The sequence below is a fragment of the Bombus bifarius genome, unplaced genomic scaffold (genome assembly GCF_011952205.1).
Source record: "Bombus bifarius isolate JDL3187 unplaced genomic scaffold, Bbif_JDL3187 scf7180000008244, whole genome shotgun sequence".
Classification (NCBI taxonomy): domain Eukaryota; kingdom Metazoa; phylum Arthropoda; class Insecta; order Hymenoptera; family Apidae; genus Bombus; species Bombus bifarius.
Window position 1 is genome coordinate 968,237 of NW_022884538.1, and position 19,267 is coordinate 987,503.

At 39.0% G+C, this 19,267-nt stretch overlaps 1 protein-coding gene across 6 annotated transcripts in view; it reads right to left on the minus strand.

The window, feature by feature from the left end:
* The window catches only part of LOC117211790 (neurexin-3-like), a 295,832-nt gene that overhangs the window by 150,262 nt on the left and 126,303 nt on the right, over positions 1 to 19,267 (minus strand). For all 6 annotated transcript variants that reach the window (XM_033456011.1, XM_033456008.1, XM_033456010.1 and 3 more), the window contains 2 exons: positions 5,719 to 5,826; positions 1,560 to 1,752 (listed from right to left, as the gene is read on the minus strand). In XM_033456011.1, coding sequence (XP_033311902.1) covers positions 1,560 to 1,752; positions 5,719 to 5,826 — 301 coding nt within the window. The remainder of the gene's footprint in view (positions 1 to 1,559; positions 1,753 to 5,718; positions 5,827 to 19,267) is intronic.

The window sequence follows — 19,267 nt, forward strand, 5'->3', positions numbered from 1 at the left end:
GCAGATTATTTATAATTTTCATTTTGCACTTGAAGGTAAAATGTCAGATGAAATGGGAATTTGTCATAAGTAAGAATATTGTCTTTTGAACAACTTAAGAACATCCTTTGGAATCTTATCTTTGGCCTTGGCGATGAGGAGCTACACAGGTTCGATCTGGATTGTATTTGGAATTGCTCGAGCAGATTATTTATAATTTTCATTTTGCACTTGAAGGTAGAATGTCAAATGATATGGGAATTTGTCGTAAGATTGTTATTGTTATTTCTTAGTTAGTTGGCGAATATATTCAGAAACATTGTATTTAGCAATGTAATAGGTTTGATGTAAATTGTCTTATGAACGACTCAAGAAGATCCTTTAGAATCTTCTCTTTGGTCTTAGCGATCAGGAGCTACATTAGACGCGAATTTTTCATATTAACAAAATTTATAATAATCCGAATTGATTCATTCCAATAGAAGATCGTTCAGAAAAGTGTTGGATTAAATGTGACATTGAAATGTGATGCTTGTCGATTATCATTTAACAAGTTTCCAATTTACCATGGGATTCCCTCGGACAATTAAATTTCCTAAAATTTATTCTCCTACAAACGACATGTACCGCTTCTTCTCCGAGCTCCATAGAAGATATAAATCGAAGGGGCAAAGCGAAATCGGCATGTTCTATTTTATAACGAACCAGTGCAAGAACCTCTGTTCTTCTATTCACCAAGTTACTTCTATTCAAACATTCTTACACCTGAATTAAAACGAAAGCTTATTAAATCTCAATGAAACCGAAATTAAACTATACCTTTATCAAGTTATTTAAAATCTTTAAAGCCGGTCCAGCAGCAGTCACCGTTTCATTCTTTGATGATCTGTTTCTCCAAATCGTCGAACGCTCCTGTGTTAAATACTCGCATCTCAGAAGCTAGCCGGTTCGTTGTCATTTCCAATCGCATTATATTAAAATTCTCTCGCCTAATCATAGAACGATATTAAAAACTATACACCAAGAAAAAAAAAAAAGATTTTCCAAGAACAATAACCATTACGAATTACCATAAATGTCCAGCCATCGTAGTTTAAACGACCAGATCTAAACGACTGGAGTCTGAGCTCTAAATTTCGCTCGATTAATCGTGATCGTCAGGAGCGTAGTACCGAGGTAGCGAATAAAAGCGAGCGACTTTCTAAAAAGACAGATCTAACGAAGGGTAACTACTAAGCGGTAATAAAACCAGAGGATCGTAGAAAAAGGCAAGAGCGCAAGATTTATTACGTTCCACGCATGGAACGGTTAGCTGCACCTGCAGATAAGTGTCCTCGAGCGTGTAACTCTGAATTATGAGTGGCTTGCTTCTCGATCCCGCGCATTTTTACCCTCCTTCGTCGTTTATTTCGTCGACCGACCGGATTTACAGTTCCGCCTGTAGTCCGTAGATTAGACGATAAACGCCATACATCCTGACGAACGAGTGGGAAAATTTAACAAAAAAAAAAAAAAAAAGAAGAAAAGAAAAAAAAGAAAGAAGAGTCAAGAAAAAGAAGACAAAGATTCTGTCTGTTTACCTGGTGTACGGAATTCGACGATGGAACCGTCGACGGTCACGCGTCCGTCTCTTTCGACTCGGCGAAGTGCCACGTCGTGCCACGTGCCGTCGTCGATTCGTTGTTTCGACGATTTCACCTTCACCGGTCCGCTTCCGAGGTCAGCGTGCAGGTACAGATGACCATTGAAGATCTCGAAGGCGAAGAGATCTTGCTGCAAAAAGGAAACGACGTTTTACTTTTACCTTGTTCGAAGATGGTATCCCACTGGGGGTAGCCATCCACATGTTACATTACTATATCACTAAGCTATGATATTTTACCAAATGTCCTACTGGACAAATTGCAAAATGTAAATAAATAAATAAGAAAAAAACTTTTACCATCGGTGGGTAAAATCGCGACTTTACAACTTTCGCGAAGCTTGCAACGTTTCTAAATATGTTGAGATAATTTTCTGGCTGCACTGGGTTAAATGCGTAGTAGAGATACTTGTATGTGGGTGTCAGTGTGTGGAGGTATGTGTGTGCGTCTCGAAAACAGATGAATGTGAACTGTTCAGTCGAAGAACTAGTCGCAAGTGTGTATCGATGAATATCTTAGCAATCGTCCATAAAACAAATATATAACTATTCTAATATTAATCCCAAGTATAAATTTAACGTTCCTGTAACATTATTTCGGCTTCAAAGATCCACAATCCTCAACAAAATAATCAAACTACCCGCGAACGAGTGAACGTACAAAGTGCACGCGCTACTGTCTCTTCGTTTTTCCTAAACGATTCTCATCTCTTCCCAAAGTTTGTCGAATTTTTATATTTCCTGCTAAATAGCAGCACTAACTGTTAGTCGCAACAAGCGTGACAATCGAGCACGTGGACGTTCTTTGACGTTGAAAAAATGTCCCCAAGATACGCGTAGCTCTCTGGTCGCTGAAACCCGAGCAAGGGACGTGACCAAGGGACGAACGAGAAATTAAAGAAAAGAGGAATACGATCGAGCAAGCTCTTTTATTATTTATTTTCGCGACTAATAGCCATGTGTTAACGCGTGTATTTCCAAACAGAGAGTTAGTAGTGTGCGTGAGAGACACGACCGGCCAAGCATTTGTTCGCGGGATCCGGTGATTCCGCTAATGAGCAACTGGCGCTCTTAACGAGAACCCGGTTTTCGCAACTTTCCGATTTATTTCACGCCGTTGCGCGCTACGCAGCCGCGATTATTCGCGACGCTGACGCCAGCCCCGCGCTGCTCCTCTTTCGACGTTGAAATATAATTGTGGGAATTACGAGGCGGTATTGTTAAACCGAGATAACTGGCGGCTGCGAGGGAAACTCGGCTGCAGCGACGAAAATGCATTTCCTCTCGATCGTCGTTTGGCCGACTCGTGGCCCGGATCTGCCTCGCCTGTCTCTCGGTCTGCAGATTCTGCGATATACAGAGGATGTACGACAACTCGCCAAGCTGATTCCTCGCGAACGAATAAGCGAAAAGCGTGGGACGAAGATTTTTCATGTGGTGGGGCTTCGTTCTTTAGAGCAACAATTTTGGAAATGGGGTTAGGTTGGGGTTAGGTACAGGTTTTCAGCTATTAGGTTGTCCGGAAAGTTTCTTTCTTTTACAGACACGTCTCTTCCAAGGCTGCATCTTTAACAAACGTGAAACTTAATCCGTCAAACTTTGTGATTTCTATCTTGACAGAAGAAAATGGATCATACGTAACTCGATGAAATAATATGAAACGGAGGATATCGTGCATCCAACGTTATCGTTCCACGAAAAATCGGCAGACTCAGCATTAAATTATCGCCTTCTTCCTCCGCAGTTTTCGCATATGCATCTTACAAAATTCATTTCCCGATTGTTCGACGATTTTATCGAGTTTAATTAAGGATTCGATAATTTCACGTGAAATCGGTCGGACGTGGTTCGTTCTGTTAACGAGGTGCTATCAGTGATTTTAATTACGTTCTCCCCGAATGATTCGTTTTAGGTTTTCGTTAATTAAATGTATTAGTAATTGAACGAATAATATCTGACGAAGAGTTTCGGTAATTCTATTCGGATATTTCACGAGACGTTTTGTATGTAGAACGTTCATCTTCGGATTAGCGAAAATGGAAGCTCAGTCGGTTGTCTATTTAGTTTTCCATCGCAAGCTGATACTGTCGTTTATGCTATACACAGCCCAATGGAACTTTTATTCTACACAATGATGGAGCATTTGTTTTCACAACGATTGATTTAGCAATAGCACGTGTGAGTTTTTTAATTAAAATATAATTCCTGAATATTTTGTGCATATAAACAACAAAGGGATGTTTATTATATCTTCGTTTATATGGCGCATAATTCGATGAAATTCGATGTACAATATTTTAACTAACAATTACCAAAGGCTCAAGTTTTCAAACGAAATGTTGCTACATAACAAAGCATTTTAAATCACGTGAACTAAATTGAACGAACGATACATTCGAAATTCCCACTATTTCTGTAAATTACGATTTATCAACGTAGAAATTCGTCTCTTACTTTGACAAACGATCGCAGGTTTTTCAACAGCGACGATGTAATTTGATTACGGTTCCGTATCGGTTCAGTCTTCCAGCAACAATTTTCCAAACAGTATTCTCCATTTGATCGGATAAAAAATGCATTTTCATCATGGCTGGTAATTCAATCGCCTGTCCTCTGCCATTTCATACAATTCCATTTCGTTATCACTTGCTTTCTCGCTCGAAAAAACATCGACTTTCAACCGATCGTCGTCTCCAACTTTCATTTACATTATCGTTCTTCCACCTTCGTTTCTTTATTCTTCTCCCGCCGATCTTTCCCACTGGTATTTAACTCTTCCATCTCTTTTCGTTTCTTCGTCCTCGTTCCACTTCTTCTTAACTTGCAGTAGCTCGTATACGTTTTCAGATTGGCTTCGAGCTTCGCCAAGTTACACTCAGATGATCCAATCTCAACGCAGTGCTAACAGTAAATTTCAAAGTGTTTGGAATAACGCGGACGATTAAAAAATAAAATTCACGAAGAAGATTTTTCTTCCTCTGAAGCGGATTATTTTCCCAAGGACACTTTATCCTATCAAGCTGACTCTGCCTCATCACGTAACCGAACCCACATTGCGCCAATATTTTCGCATATGTTTTTCACATATTTCTACGATATTTTCACAAAGCATATCTTTTTCACGAAAATTATTCTGCAGACTCGTAAAAACGCGTACGTATTTCTCGTTCAGCCGGCTGCTGAAGCGAGCAAAACTCTGATTAGAAGAAGACTAAAGAGACATTTCTCTTCGTGTTCTGTATAGTAATTTCCCTGCCATTGACTACTGTTACGACCACTCGCGATCGCGAGGAAGCACATCAACGGGAGTCGTAAATTCCCCTTACGATTAGATAATCGACGCCGCGAAATGATCGATCCCCTATTTCGATTAGGATAATAGAGGTAGTTCAATTAAATATGACGCTGATATAACAAGTTATAAATCACAGTTTATTCCAACAACTTTGTAAAGAAGATAGTTACGCTGGTGCGCGTGTGTAAGTTAAGTAAGTGACTGATCTAAGAGTGGAAACCCGGTCAAAGGATGTCGACTGTTTGAAAGATGGAAAATCAGCCAAGTTCGGTGACGATGCTGTGGCGGAGGAAAGCCGAGGATGGGTGTGTCCAGCGCACGGGATCATCGGATTTGTCGATGACAATTTTGGCTAGGAGAGCGAGGGAAATAGGCTTCGTTGTTAATTGCTTATTTGCTATGGTGGTGGGCGAGGAAGGATGCTAACCGCTCTCGAGATAAAGTTGCTAGTGAGAAGCCTCGTACGTGAGAAAAGGCAACTTTCCCGCGTCAACCCGCGGTGGACGATAAACTTTAGAAAACAATTCAGTGAAAGAATATTTGTTCGGTCTGAAGGACCTTGACTAGAAAGTTCCTGAGATTTATGGAGGGTACTTGAGACTATCGAGGCTACGTAGTAAGGATCTGAAGACAGCCGACTACCATCTTGTCCGCGGTGTGTGGCCTGGTTTAGGTAGAGTGTCGTCCGACGTAACAATTAAAAGTATTTTCGAATGCTTTTACGAATACTTTCTACGCGCAGTCCGCCGACTAAAAGAAGCAAAGAAAGGAAGAAACAATATATCAAACGAAATTTACATACCCTCGTGTGAGCTCCACTACGGCTGTACATGATCAAGCCGTTAGGTTCGTTGGTCCGGATTTTGAAGGATATACTGCCGGACTTGGCCGCCTTCCAAGGTGGCAGGACCTGAAACACAGGAGACATACGTCTCTTAATACCTTCCACTCTTGGCTACCACTTCTGAAAGACGTAAAACAGAAAGAAAAGGAAGACAAAGAGAGACAGATAGATAGATAGATAGAGAAAAAGAAAGAGAAAGAGAGGCGGAAGGAAGAGCGAAATCCCTCGACGTCCTGAAGAAGAATGGAGAACATGGACAGCGTCGGTGGTCCAGCGTGTTCGGAATCCAAAATTTCCTGCTCTTCGTCGTGCACGAGTCCATTCATCATGCATGACAGCTTAAATAATCACGTTTCTCGTGCTCGTGGAATTTTTACTTCAATTTCGCTGCGGTACCGAGTCTCCTGCGGCTGACTGATTTACGTTTCGCCATCGAGAAATTCACCGCAGTTCCGTCTCGGCCGCGTGTCCCATCGCCACAAAATTTTCGTGCGACCCATTTGTTGCTTGTTTCTCGAATTTACAGAAACAAAAAAAAAACGGACTAGGAAAGAAAAAGGACTAACAACGTCAGATCCGTGACGAGACGGAAGAAACAATTAGCCGCGAGTCGCGCGATTTTGCCTCGTCCTTCGGTTGCTATCGTTGGATCGTACGGTGACATTGCGCGAGAGTTTCCATTTTTGTGCAGATTTTTCAATCAGGTTGTTTAATTTCAAGACACCTGAATTTCATTCTTATTCTACGTCTATGAAATCCTACGTATTAGGACGCTGATTATACTTGATGCGCTATCTTAAAGTAAATGTTAACTGTTAAACAAAACAGTAAAGGAATCAATGGATGCTGCAAACGAAACGTTGCGAACATTGTTCTTACGTTACATGTTTGAACAGTAAGAAACCGATGTTTAAACAATTTTTTGAAGACCTTTTACTCGGCAACGAGGAGGCGGTCGAAAATGGAATTTCAGTCTGTTGAATATAGCGCAGCAGTTGAAAATAATATTGGAAATAGTAGCAATCGAGTTGATTTCACTCGTCCTTTACCGAGTGATTCACATTAGGCAAACGATGATGATGACCTTTCATACAATTTACAATATACATTTATACTATTATTATTATTAAATCTCACACTTGTTAAATGCTATACTCCTCCGAATCTCCCAATTGTTTATTAAATAATCCAACAAATACGTGGGAATTCAGACTATACGCTTTTCAGAGCGTATCAGTGTGTTAAGTTTGGTTGAGCAAAATTGAGCGAATGGACGAGCTATTATACTTTTCTCGATGATCATCAGTTGCATAGCTTCGATGACAGCGTTAGACGATCGATGCTGTTATATTTAACTCGTAATTATCAATTTATCAGTCTGTATCTACGAGAATCTTCGTCTTCATCTTCCTTTTCTAACGCGTTAGTTGTACGATGCAAATGAAAATGCAGCGTCTCGAGATTAACCGAAGATCGATCGAGCTCACAACTGTTACGTGTCACCGACGATCTAACGATACGATTTCTCGACGAGTTTTCCTATCGAAATAGAGTTCTCGTGTGATGAGAGCAACGTCGAGTGTCGGTGTTGGATTTAGGATACTTGAGTTAAGTTGAATTGGAAAATGTTTAGCTGTAGCTGCTATCACATGATCTACGGTTTTCAACGTTTTGTTCGAGTCTGGCAGGTTCGTACGAGACGGAAGGTGTCTGGGTAAGGTACACGAAGATTCGGAAGAAACGCGGTGGAGAAGCTCGCGTTTTACAAGTTGGAAGGGAGATCGAAAGTGGTTCTGGGAAACAGATAGCAAGAAAAGTTTTCTTCTTCTCTCGACGTGGATATTTAGTTTTTCAATTCTACTCTGCAAATAGAATCTTCCCTTTCTCGTAACATTAAGCGACGTATCGTTGATAGGATAAAATCGACGATCGAAATTTTCTAACGTGTTATATCGTATGGAAATTTCTTTCTGTCGTGTAGATTCTGGTACAGTAGAACCTCGGTAGCTCGAACGTCTGCAATTCCGAAAAGCTACGTGCAATGGGACTACAACTTTGTTCATTCTACTGCGCTCAGTTGTAGGGAGCTTCGTATAAATGGAAAAAGAAATTTGCTGTAATTTCTTCTCTATATAGATAAATATGCAAAATATAAATATAATCGAAGAATATAAATTTTGTTATTAAATTATGATTTCGTTCACGTTCAGACGCCTTGTTTTATCTCTGTAACTCGATTCAATTCGAAGAATCGCAGTTCATCTTTGTAGCTTACCGTGTGCTTTTTCATGTAAACTGATAGTTTTTCGTCAGTCAATTGAAAAGCAAATGTTCATAATTTCTATCATTAATTTGTGCCATTGCGTCGTTGAATGTCTATAAAAAGACAAACCCAACACGTGTAGAATAAAGCTGATAATAAAGCTTCTTTATAAGTCGAAAGCTTCTTTATTGCCAGAAGGCAAGCTCCGATAAGCTTTTAAATCTTCGTAACTCGACGACTTAAACTCTTCTCTTGAGATTCGAGTTACGCAGGTTCTACCGTAATACGAATTCGAACCAAGTTTCCTTGCTTTTACCTTTGCTAAAACAAAATCCTGTAGCACCTAACCCCAATCTACTGATCTATTGAAAATATAGAAAGTAATTGACTTAATCATCTTAACACGATGACTACTCAATTACGATTACTCAATGAAGATTATTAAGATTAGCAATCTACTGATCTATTGAAAATATAGAAAGTAATTGACTTAATCATATTAACTACTCAACTACGATTACTCAATGAAGATTAATAAGATTATTAAGATCTACTGAAAATATAGAAAGTAATTGATTTAATCATCTTAACACGATAACTACTCAATTACGATTACTCAATGAAGATTAATAAGATTATTATGATTAGCAATCTACTAATGTACTGAAAATATAGAAAGTAATCGACCTAATCGTCTTAACGCGATAACTATTCAATTACGATTATTCCATGAAGATTATTAAGATTAACAATCTACTGATCTACTGAAAATATAGAAAGTAATTGACCTAATCATATTGACTACTCAACTACGATTATTCAATGAAGATTAATAAGATTATTATGATTAGCAATCTACTAATGTACTGAAAATATAGAAAGTAATCGACCTAATCGTCTTAACGCGATAACTACTCAATTACGATTACTCAATGAAGATTGATAAGATTATTATGATTAGCAATCTACTAATGTACTGAAAATATAGAAAGTAATTGACCTAATCATATTAACTACTCAACTGCGATTACTCAATGAAGATTAGTAAGATTATTAAGATTAACAAGATTATTAAGATCTGCTGAAAATATAGAAAGTAATTGACTTAATCATCTTAACGCGATAACTACTCAATTACGATTATTCCATGAAGATTATTATGATTAGCAATCTACTAATGTACTGAAAATATAGAAAGTAATTGACCTAATCGTCTTAACACGATAACTACTCAATTACGATTACTCAATGAAGATTAATAAGATTATTATGATTAGCAATCTACTAATGTACTGAAAATATAGAAAGTAATCGACCTAATCGTCTTAACGCGATAACTACTCAATTACGATTATTCAATGAAGATTATTAAGATTAACAATCTATTGATCTACTGAAAATATAGAAAGTAATTGACCTAATCATATTGACTACTCAACTACGATTATTCAATGAAGATTAATAAGATTATTATGATTAGCAATCTACTAATGTACTGAAAATATAGAAAGTAATCGACCTAACCATCTTACCTACTCAATTACGATTACTCAATGAAGATTAATAAGATTATTATGATTAGCAATCTACTAATGTACTGAAAATATAGAAAGTAATCGACCTATCCATCTTAACTACTCGATTACGATTATTCAATGAAGATTAATAAGATTATTAAGATAAACGATCTTCGATCTACCAGAATTAAGATCTATGATATATTAGATGTATCATTTTCTAGAATATTATCGTTTAGAGCGAAAATTCACCCATGATGGCTCATAAGAGTAAAATTCCCAATAAATCTATAATAAATGACAATATAATAAAGAGTCAAAGAATTAAATTAAAGAATTTAATCGAAGAGTATGAAGTATCGTAGAAAATACTATGAGAAACAAGTTTCACGGCAAGGAAAGAAAACTTATGCATCGAAATTGATGAAAAATAAAATTGTACCTGCGTGTGGCACTGCTTAGTCTCGAAGGAAACTCAATGCTCCATTCGTTTACGTAGATGGCATAGACCAAAGCCAAGAAACAATTCACCGATACTTATTCCTATTTATAGAATATTTGTCTCTGTAGAGACGAGTTTGCGACACCATCTTCTGGTATTATCGAGCAAGAATTATCATCATCGTCATCCTCTAACGTTATTCTTCTTAGGAAAGGAAAATTCCACTTCAATTCTACGCTACGTTGTTTCCCATTGCTGTGCTCCGAATGTGTCTTTCTTTTACAAACATGTCTTTTAAACAATGCATCTTTATACAAACGTGAAACCTAATCTGCCAAACGTTGTGGTCTTTATTTTAATAGTACAAAATAAATGATGCGTAATTTAATGAATATAAAAGAAAGAACGTTTTCCAATGAAAAGCGAAGATTGTTCAATTTTGCCGCCTTTTTTACCAGCAGCCTGCGATTACGTCAAATTATCAGGTTACCATGAAACAAGTGAACAGGTCCAGGACTCGAAAATATTATCTTCGCGGGTTTGTTCTTTGAAACGTTTCGACGTGTAAGTTGCAACACGAGGCACGTTGCTGCGCGTTTAAATAAAAAATCTTTACTGCTCGACCTGACGACTAGAAGGAGTTATCGGACATCTGTTTCACCGGAAAATGCGACGGGAACACGTGACAGGATTTTACGGTGTCGTTCGGTAGTTCAGAGAAACGAGAACAGTAGGAGACCGCGAAAGGAACGCGAACCACCACTATAGCAGCTATTTCGTTTGATGTGGATTCATAGCGGTTAAGCGTGAGTTGCATTGTTCGTACAGTTCACCTTTTAACGCTGTCTCGCTTTAAATGTGGCCATTTTACTCTTCAATATCAAGACTATAATAGTTCAAACATAACGTAATTGTCCGTGTTCTCGTCTTGACGAAAGCACCAACAAAGTAGCCTGATCGCTTTATCGAAAAATAGATAGAGTTTATGCGAGTCTCGAAAGCAGCTCGTAGCTGCGTTCGAGTATACAGGGTGGTCTGAAAATCAGTCTGCGCGATTGGGCAAGGAAATGTTTACCAAAACGTGCAAGAGAAGAACGCGAGTGAACGACGAAGAGAGAAAGATGAGTTCAGCGACGTATAAAATACAAACACTGCGATTTCTTCTTCGAACAAACTTTCTTCATTTTGATTTCCGATCAACGAAACGTTTACCCAACACGCTCGTCACATTTTTCTCAAGACACCGAATACGATTCGACGTACATTTGCTTGTCTTAATAAAAGATAAAGAAATGCAAATTATATCCCAAACATCTCCCGAATACGTCTATGCCAAAGGTTTCGTCGGGAAATCGTGAAAGATAAAAAAGATTCGCTCGGTCTGACACTGCATCGTGTTACGCTACTGGAGCCCAGCCAACCATCGAACTTCATGGTGTTTCTTCGCGATAGTCAACAAAATCCATGAAAAACGGGAGAACAAGTGAACCACCCATTGTCATCTTTCGTTTCAACTTTACTTCGATCGGCATCTTTTCATTTCGGTTTGAAGTTCATTTTAGAAAATAGCCGGTCTCTCGTTTATTAGCCGGGAAGAACCGGACGCCGCTATTCGTCCAGCAGGTTCCGCATAAGTAGCCGAAAGCTGTGCGCGGAACGAACGCCCTTTGTGTTGGCCGATTGTCTTTCGAAGCGGGGCAGCTTGTAATTTCGAATTCAGAGCGGTTTCGGGGAGAGACGCGACGCGGGCTGCACCAAGTGTAATTGCAGCTCCGTGACAGCGAGGCCAATTTTCGTGATGAAGAGTCAGCTTGAAAACTCACGGTAACGAGACTCATTATTTATTCTTGCTGCTTTTGTTTGCCTGGTATTTTCTATCCTTGTCGAGCAACCGGCAAACAACTTCGGTCCGTGGCGCTCGCCCTCGCTGCAACGTCCTTCTGCATCTCGTCTTTCGTTTTGCATTTGTTCCCAGTTTAACACTATAGTCCTCCGCTCTTTTATTAATATCTGGTCTTTTCACGTGCGACCTTCTCTAACAAACGAAACGACGTTTAACGCGCTAAGAAAATTTCTAGTGAAGAACTTGCACGAGAAATCACACCCATTGAGAATTTTATCCATTGTCGTTTTATCTTCTCCTCGAACTTGGCAGGTTTGTCAAGCGTTGAAAAATACCATTGGGCTTATAGTTTCAAACGACTGGAAGAGCGCGAAAGCTTGTTTTTCATATTTTCGTCAAAGGAATACCGCGTCATAGATTGTTACATTTTCAACTATTCGAGAAAACCTTCAGAATAGAATAAAAATTGTACCCATGGTATATCTTCCAGATAAAAGTAAAATATCGAGGCGATCAGCTTTCCATTTTCTTTTTAACCTACATTCTTCCTCCGATACCCATCGAATCTATCGATTATTTTTCTTTCTTTTTTCTTGCCAATTCTGCACGAGATGATCCCGCGCGCACAAAGTCAAAGATTTGTCTAAGAAAATTACGTCGGCAGTTCGCTGTATCAGAGCTTCACGCTAACGAAACGAAGCTCCTGTGGGAATATCGGGAACTGTCAGCACAAGTTAGTCCTTCATCTGGCTTCGTGAATTTTCCGCAACGCGTTCATATCTTATCGAACGTGTCTCCTCCGCAGCTTCTTCGAAACGAGGAATATCTTAGCCGGTTCGACGTGCTTCTAAATTCAAAGCAGCATTTCAAATTCCTCCGAGTGATCTTGCTTTTATTATATTTCATTAGCCGATGCATCGATGACGCATGAAATTTCGCGTAAAATTCATTTATCCTGAAGTTTGTGACGGTGTAGAAGAGTCGACGAGGATTTAGCAACACGACGATAACAAAGGACGTTAGAATATTTATAATAAGACGATTCTAAGTAACAAGATAATAACAATGATAAAAATAATAAAACATAGCGACGAACATAAGGACAAAGCGCGAAGGTTCCAACTTTCACATAAATATTAATAAGCTTAATAATTCTTAACTAATATTTGTAATCTTTCGATATCAACTACGATATTTCTCGTACAAATTTTACAGACTTGTTAATTTTTCACGATCGGAATGATTTTTCATCAACTACGTTTCTCGTATCTCTTCGTACGTCTTTTTACATTTGGCAGAAATATCAGGCGACAACGTAGAAAATTGTTGTATTTAATGTAACAAAATGTTTTCTTCTGCTTGCCTTGTCGCGTAACAACTGCAAACGATGTTGAACTAATTAAGAAGCTATTTCTGATATTTCCATCATTATAACAGATGCAACTTAATTCAAACTGCAGCAACTTAAGGTTCTCGCGGCTCCAGTTACAGCAGCAGTGACGTAATTCAGAAGTTGCAACCTGCAGGCTTCTATGGTGCAACTTATAGTAGCAAGTTGCCACGAGTTACAATTAAGAAACTTAAAGCTGTTGGTCGAAACTGGTAATCGATTTATAATAGCAGAATCTTCGGTCCAAGGTGAAAATCTTCCAATTGCTTTGTCGTCGAGCGGCGATAAAATGGAAAACCAGAGAAACCACAGCGAAAATGAAAGTAGATCGATGTTTAAAGACTGCGGACGATCGCGATGATTCACAGCGAAGAAACTTGCTCGAAGATATTAAACGAATTTCAGAAATAAAAATGTAAGTTAATTCCTTGAAACAATTCAGTTCGATATAATTTTGGGGAAAATTCGAGTTGAGGAAACTCGATGATCCAAGTTAGGTTCTTAGAACACTGCAAATGTGCTAGTTTTGACAAAATAACAAAAGGTAAATTTCTGATCGTTTTTTGAAAACATAAATTTGCTTTGAAAGGTAGACATTTCTGTAGAGGCAACTATGAACTTGTACCACAGTATCGAAATCATTTTCTAAATGAATAAATAAATTTTAACGGTTTTAATCGATAAAAACGTTCGGAATAATTTTTATTCCAGTGATTTGTATGGAATTTAACAAAATTGCACGAATCGAAAGGATACATTTCGAGGAGCGAGAGCGTTCGTATAGTTCGAAACAAATGGTTGCGATACGACTGCGCGAAAAATAAGTTGCGATTCTCGTAAAAATGTCTCAGAATTTACGTATAATAAATAAATACCTTGTTCGCAAATAATAAGTTCGCCACGATTCCTCAAAATATCTTCAAAGTGATTTATTCTTCGCTCAAGTGACCAATTATGGCAAAGCAAACTTTGAAATCCTATAACGCAGTCTCTCATTGATCAGTTACGTACTCCTTCCACTTACTTTTCCATAAAGTTCGGCGAGTAAATTTCCTTTGGAAAAAGAAAAATTAACATGGCGCCGGAAGAGAGTGGAGGGAGGGGGGAGGGAGCTAAAGAAATCCGAACATAGCTATCAGACGATTAAACTGCGACAACATTGGGAAGATTAAAAAGCCGGAAAACGAGAAGGCAAACGCGATTGAAAATGAGAAATCCTCGACGCCTTGAGCATTCCAACATGGAATGGAGCTCGGTGTTTACCGGTTCGTTCATTAGTCGACTCTGCAAATCGATCGTGCCATAGTAGGTGGCAGGAAAATTAGTCGGCGGAAGAAAACCTCGTACGAGTTTGTTGAGAAGAGCGAGCTGAAGTTACGTAGCCGCGTGTGTACCAACTCTGACAGGTACTCTGATACATCGGGCGTAGTTGTATTCGATGTATTTCACGTATACAGGGTGGTTGGTAACTGGTGGTACAAGCGGAAAGGGGGTGATTGTACGCGAAAAAAGAAGTCGAAAATATAGAATAACAATTTTTCGTTCGAGGCCTTGTTTTCGAGAAAATCGACTTTGAATTTTCGGTCGGTACGCGTGCACTTTATCACGTCTCTAGCGGATCTCACTGTAGATCGTTGTCTCGATTGACGTTATGTTGATAAACACTTCCAATGTGATCGAATCTCTCCTGACTTAACTCCGCTTGACTTTTATCTATGGAGCCATATTAAATCAATTGTCTACAGTGAGATCCGTTATAACGAGACGCGATAAAGTGCACGCGTACCGACCGAAAATTCAAAGTCCATTTTCTCGAAAACAAAGCCTCGAACGAAAAATTTTTATTCTATATTTTCGACTTCTTTTTTCGCGTAAAATCACCCCCTTTCCACCAGTTACCCTTGTACCACCAGTTGCCAACCACTCTGTATTTAATTATCGCGCGTTTGATGTATAGCGACGAACGAAAATGTAGCAGAGATCAAATTGTTTTATAAAATGTAAAATATAAAACTGTGAAATTTACTCATCGTTCTTTATTTTCTCGCTTCTCGCAAGAAAGAAGCTTTTTTGAGCTTGGGGTATAAATATTGTTGTTAAGAAGTTACGTAATTGAATACATAACGAGGCATTTTTACGAAACTGAGAAATGAAAAATATCGTTCAGCGTAAAGTTGATAATAAATTGAACTGATAATAGATTTTATAAGAACTGAGCATCTGTTAGTTTATAATTTATAGCTGAGTTTAATTAAAACGTAGATACAGATCGGTGTAATGAAGGTGAATGTAGGAACGTGCTGATATTTTACGACGCAAGATTTTATCGAAGAAACAATATTTTTTGATGATTAAAACGTACGATCTCTCAGGGATGACCTCATCGCGCGTGACACACAGACATTTTATAATATAATTCGCAGGATAGATATTCATACGAGATACAAGTACGCGGAAACGAGGAAGAAATGAAATTCCGAACGAGTTTCACAAACGCAACGTTCAACCACATTAAATAATCCGTCAGCGAATATTTCCATCAGTTTTAAAATAAATTCTTCCTTCGAAAACGTACGTCGAATTTCTTAAACGTTCCAAATGAAATTATCTACCGATGTTTCCTGTAAAATACACGTTTCATATCCTTCGTGAGCGTTGAAAATTCCCGTTGTTCGCAAATATTTGAACACTTTGATTGATCGTAATAATATCCGGATTTGACCAAAGCGTATAAAATAATAATGAATTATTAATTGAACGCTGCGTTCGTTATTTACTTGCTTTTTACGAAATTAACAGACAGCAGATCTAAATTTCGTATTAAGATAACAATAGCGATAATATATTGTTATTATACATTGCGCATATTACAATTTTTATTTAAATATCAGCGCATTGACGTTGCGGATCTTTCTATCAGATAGGAAGACTCTTCTTAATCTAATTTATAATTCAGAAATGAAATAAAGAGTCTGTTAACTAAGAAAATGATTGAACACAGGTTCCAACGATTCTAAGCGTCAGTTTTTTATCGTTTTAAAAAAATGGATTTAATCGCGTTATCACGTTACGCGTAGCTGTGACGATTACGAAGATTAAAGTCATTTCGATTCGATGTGTAATTTTGTAGTAAAATGTGTACAGGAAAAGCGTAGGTAAAAAGTCGAGTTTTTCCTTGAAATGTAAAAACACAACGCGACATCTAACGTTTGTGGAAAAATGTATATTTTCATCGAATAGATAAACAGAATTCGAAGGAAAAATTGGCTCAAGAATCGTTTCATTTTTCCTCTGTTATTTTTCCTCCTATTTCGAATAGAATCGACTCGCTTAGCTTTCCGTTCGTTGAATATGGAATCAGACCCTGCGAAACTCGCGTTCGTTCGTTCGATAGCATTCGATAAAATCAATTTGTAAAATATGTTTATTGAAAGGGAGAACGAGAAACCGAATATTCCACTCGGATGGAAAAGCGTAGAAAGAAAATAGCAAGTGAAACCGAGTCGACCGGTTCTCCTTTTATTTTTATTTTTTCCTTCTACATCGCTTCAATCTTAGGAAATTTCAGGACGAGGAATCGCGGACTGAAGTGTCGCTCCGGAGATGAAGAAACCGGGAAAAGGAAACGCGAAGAAGAGCCAAGACAGCGGAAAACTTAAACGAGCGACTCGGTTTCTATCGTCAACAGGAATATTCCGTTCGCCCTCTTAACGAGCTCATTATCTTCCTTCAAGTGCATATTAATTGCTTACCCTGTTAATTAGTAGAAAATTGGTCAACGAAAAGGAATCCTCCTGTCCTTTTGCCGCTGCCATCAAGCCACCTACATTTACACACCTTACGATTGATGGTAACAGGCGACAAGATTTAATGGAATATAATTAAACAATTAACCGAGTTAATTGCAATTCTGTTTACGATAAATTTAGTGTAGATGTTTGCGATACTGTCAAAGCAAAGGTGGGCGTTTCAATATCAACCCGAGCTACTTTGCCTGCTTTGAGAATTTTTCAACATCTGCTGAATAGAAAACCTTCTCCCTCGCCTCTAGATGTCAAATAAAATATATTTTTAATTATATTTAAGTCTCGAATTTCCCCCAAATTCGTCAACATCCGCGGCCCAACGCCGATTATGATCGAAAGCTTGCAACGTATTTTCCGTCACTCGGATGCCCGTGTGAACGTTCACCTGACTGCGCTATCATCCTACCACGTGTCAGTGTAATCCGCGTAGTCGAAGCGTTCGAGCGAATAAGTTGGCGAAATATGAGGAAAGTACCGAGGCGGGCGAGGATCCTGCACGAAACAAATGTCCACTTGAGAAATAAACTGGCCGAGCCAGCAGAGGAGTTGGCGAGACCGGGCCATTTTTGCGATTCCTCGAGGACCATCACGATGAATCATAGAACTCGTTCCACGGTAAAATCTCTCGAATTAGCCGGGAATGAGAAATCTCGTTTAGACCGGCTGGCCATTCTCTCCCTCCTCTTCCTGTCCGCTCGCGCAGCTACTCCAGCGGCGAACGCCAACCCTCTGCTTGCGTGGTTCCTCCACCCTCGGCCCTCAGAAATTCGTCTGGAAAGTCGGAACCGCAAAGTGGTGCTTCGTCGTGGCTGGCAAAGCGGAATATTTCATGGCGAAACCGGCTCGGTCTTTCACCCTTTGCCCTTCGACTTTCCAGTCAACCGATCCTTCATCCCCCACCCCGCCACTTTAGCTTTGGCAAATCAGGTCCGCGAAACTGTGTCGGCGGGACGACGCAGCGACGATCAATTAGAAAAGTTAAATTACTTGGCGAAATAAATAATTTGCCGATCCTGCCGCCCTAACTTTCCCTACGCAGAGACACGAAAGGCTGGCTGCTGTGAGCGAATCGAGTGCACGCGCGGATTAGGCCAATGTTTTATGGCAAAGTATCGAAAGCGCAGTCAGCGAGGAGCGAACGCGCCGAGCCACGTGGAAATTTGTCTGCACGTGGCGAGAATGCGCGACGAGAGCTCTCAGCTTTCCCAGAAGCGAGCAATTTTCCGAAACGTATCATACGTGTCCGTTTGAAGTCCGTTCGACCAGATGCAACTTGGATTGTTCATTTTGTTCATTGTGTAATAATAATTGTTTGGTGTATGAGATTATGCCAAGCTATTTTTCAGAAGTTGGAATTTTTCCACGTTGCGCGTTATGAGGTTTGCAACTCGGACCACGTGGACAATTTAATTGGCATTTTAGGCGCTGGACAAAAAATGGACAAAATTTGTCGAAACTTCGGAGCAAATCGCTTCAGCTATTCGTTCGGATATTGCAAACGTTTGGCAAATAGAAAATGTGAAGAAGAAAAGGAGTCTAAAAGTAGAGAAGGATGCTGCCTGGCTTCCCTGCCGATTACAGCGAAGGTAAAAGAAGAGAAGAGCAGACGTTGTTTTGCGTGTGAAATGTGAATAAATTGTGAATGTGTTGATTACGACTGTCGTGTCTACCGCAAGTTGATTTTAATGCGATTTTTTCTGTCTGGTTAGATCGTACGAGAAAATAATTTTATCTACTTGTTCTTTAATCTTATCCAACGAAGATAAACTGGAATACCGTCAATTATCGAATCACCTGCATCGTAACGAAATAGCTACTTGGTGCCATTTTTCAATTAGACCAAAGTTTCACGTGCTTGCCATTTTTCGCTATTACCGAGAGTTTGAAATATAAAAGTTTATCAGTTTCTCTGTGAATATTACGCAGTTTCATTTGCCCCATCGTCTGCTGTAATTTTTTATTCGTCACAAACTACAATGGCATTTCGTTATTCCACGCTTAATACGTTTCCTCGAAAAGTAACAGATTGTCAGTTAGTTTATGCGATTAAGCACGCGGGAATTTAAGATGTCGAACAGATTTTAACGACGAAAGCTTCGAGGACTGCAAGAACAAAGATACTCTGCCGAGAAGACAGTGGAAATTAGCGAAACTTCGCATCTGTACTTGGCTAATGGGTTTCGCAAATTAGAAACTTGCAGATAGAATGGCTGTAAATTTTGGAAATGTTAAGTTCGATAATATCG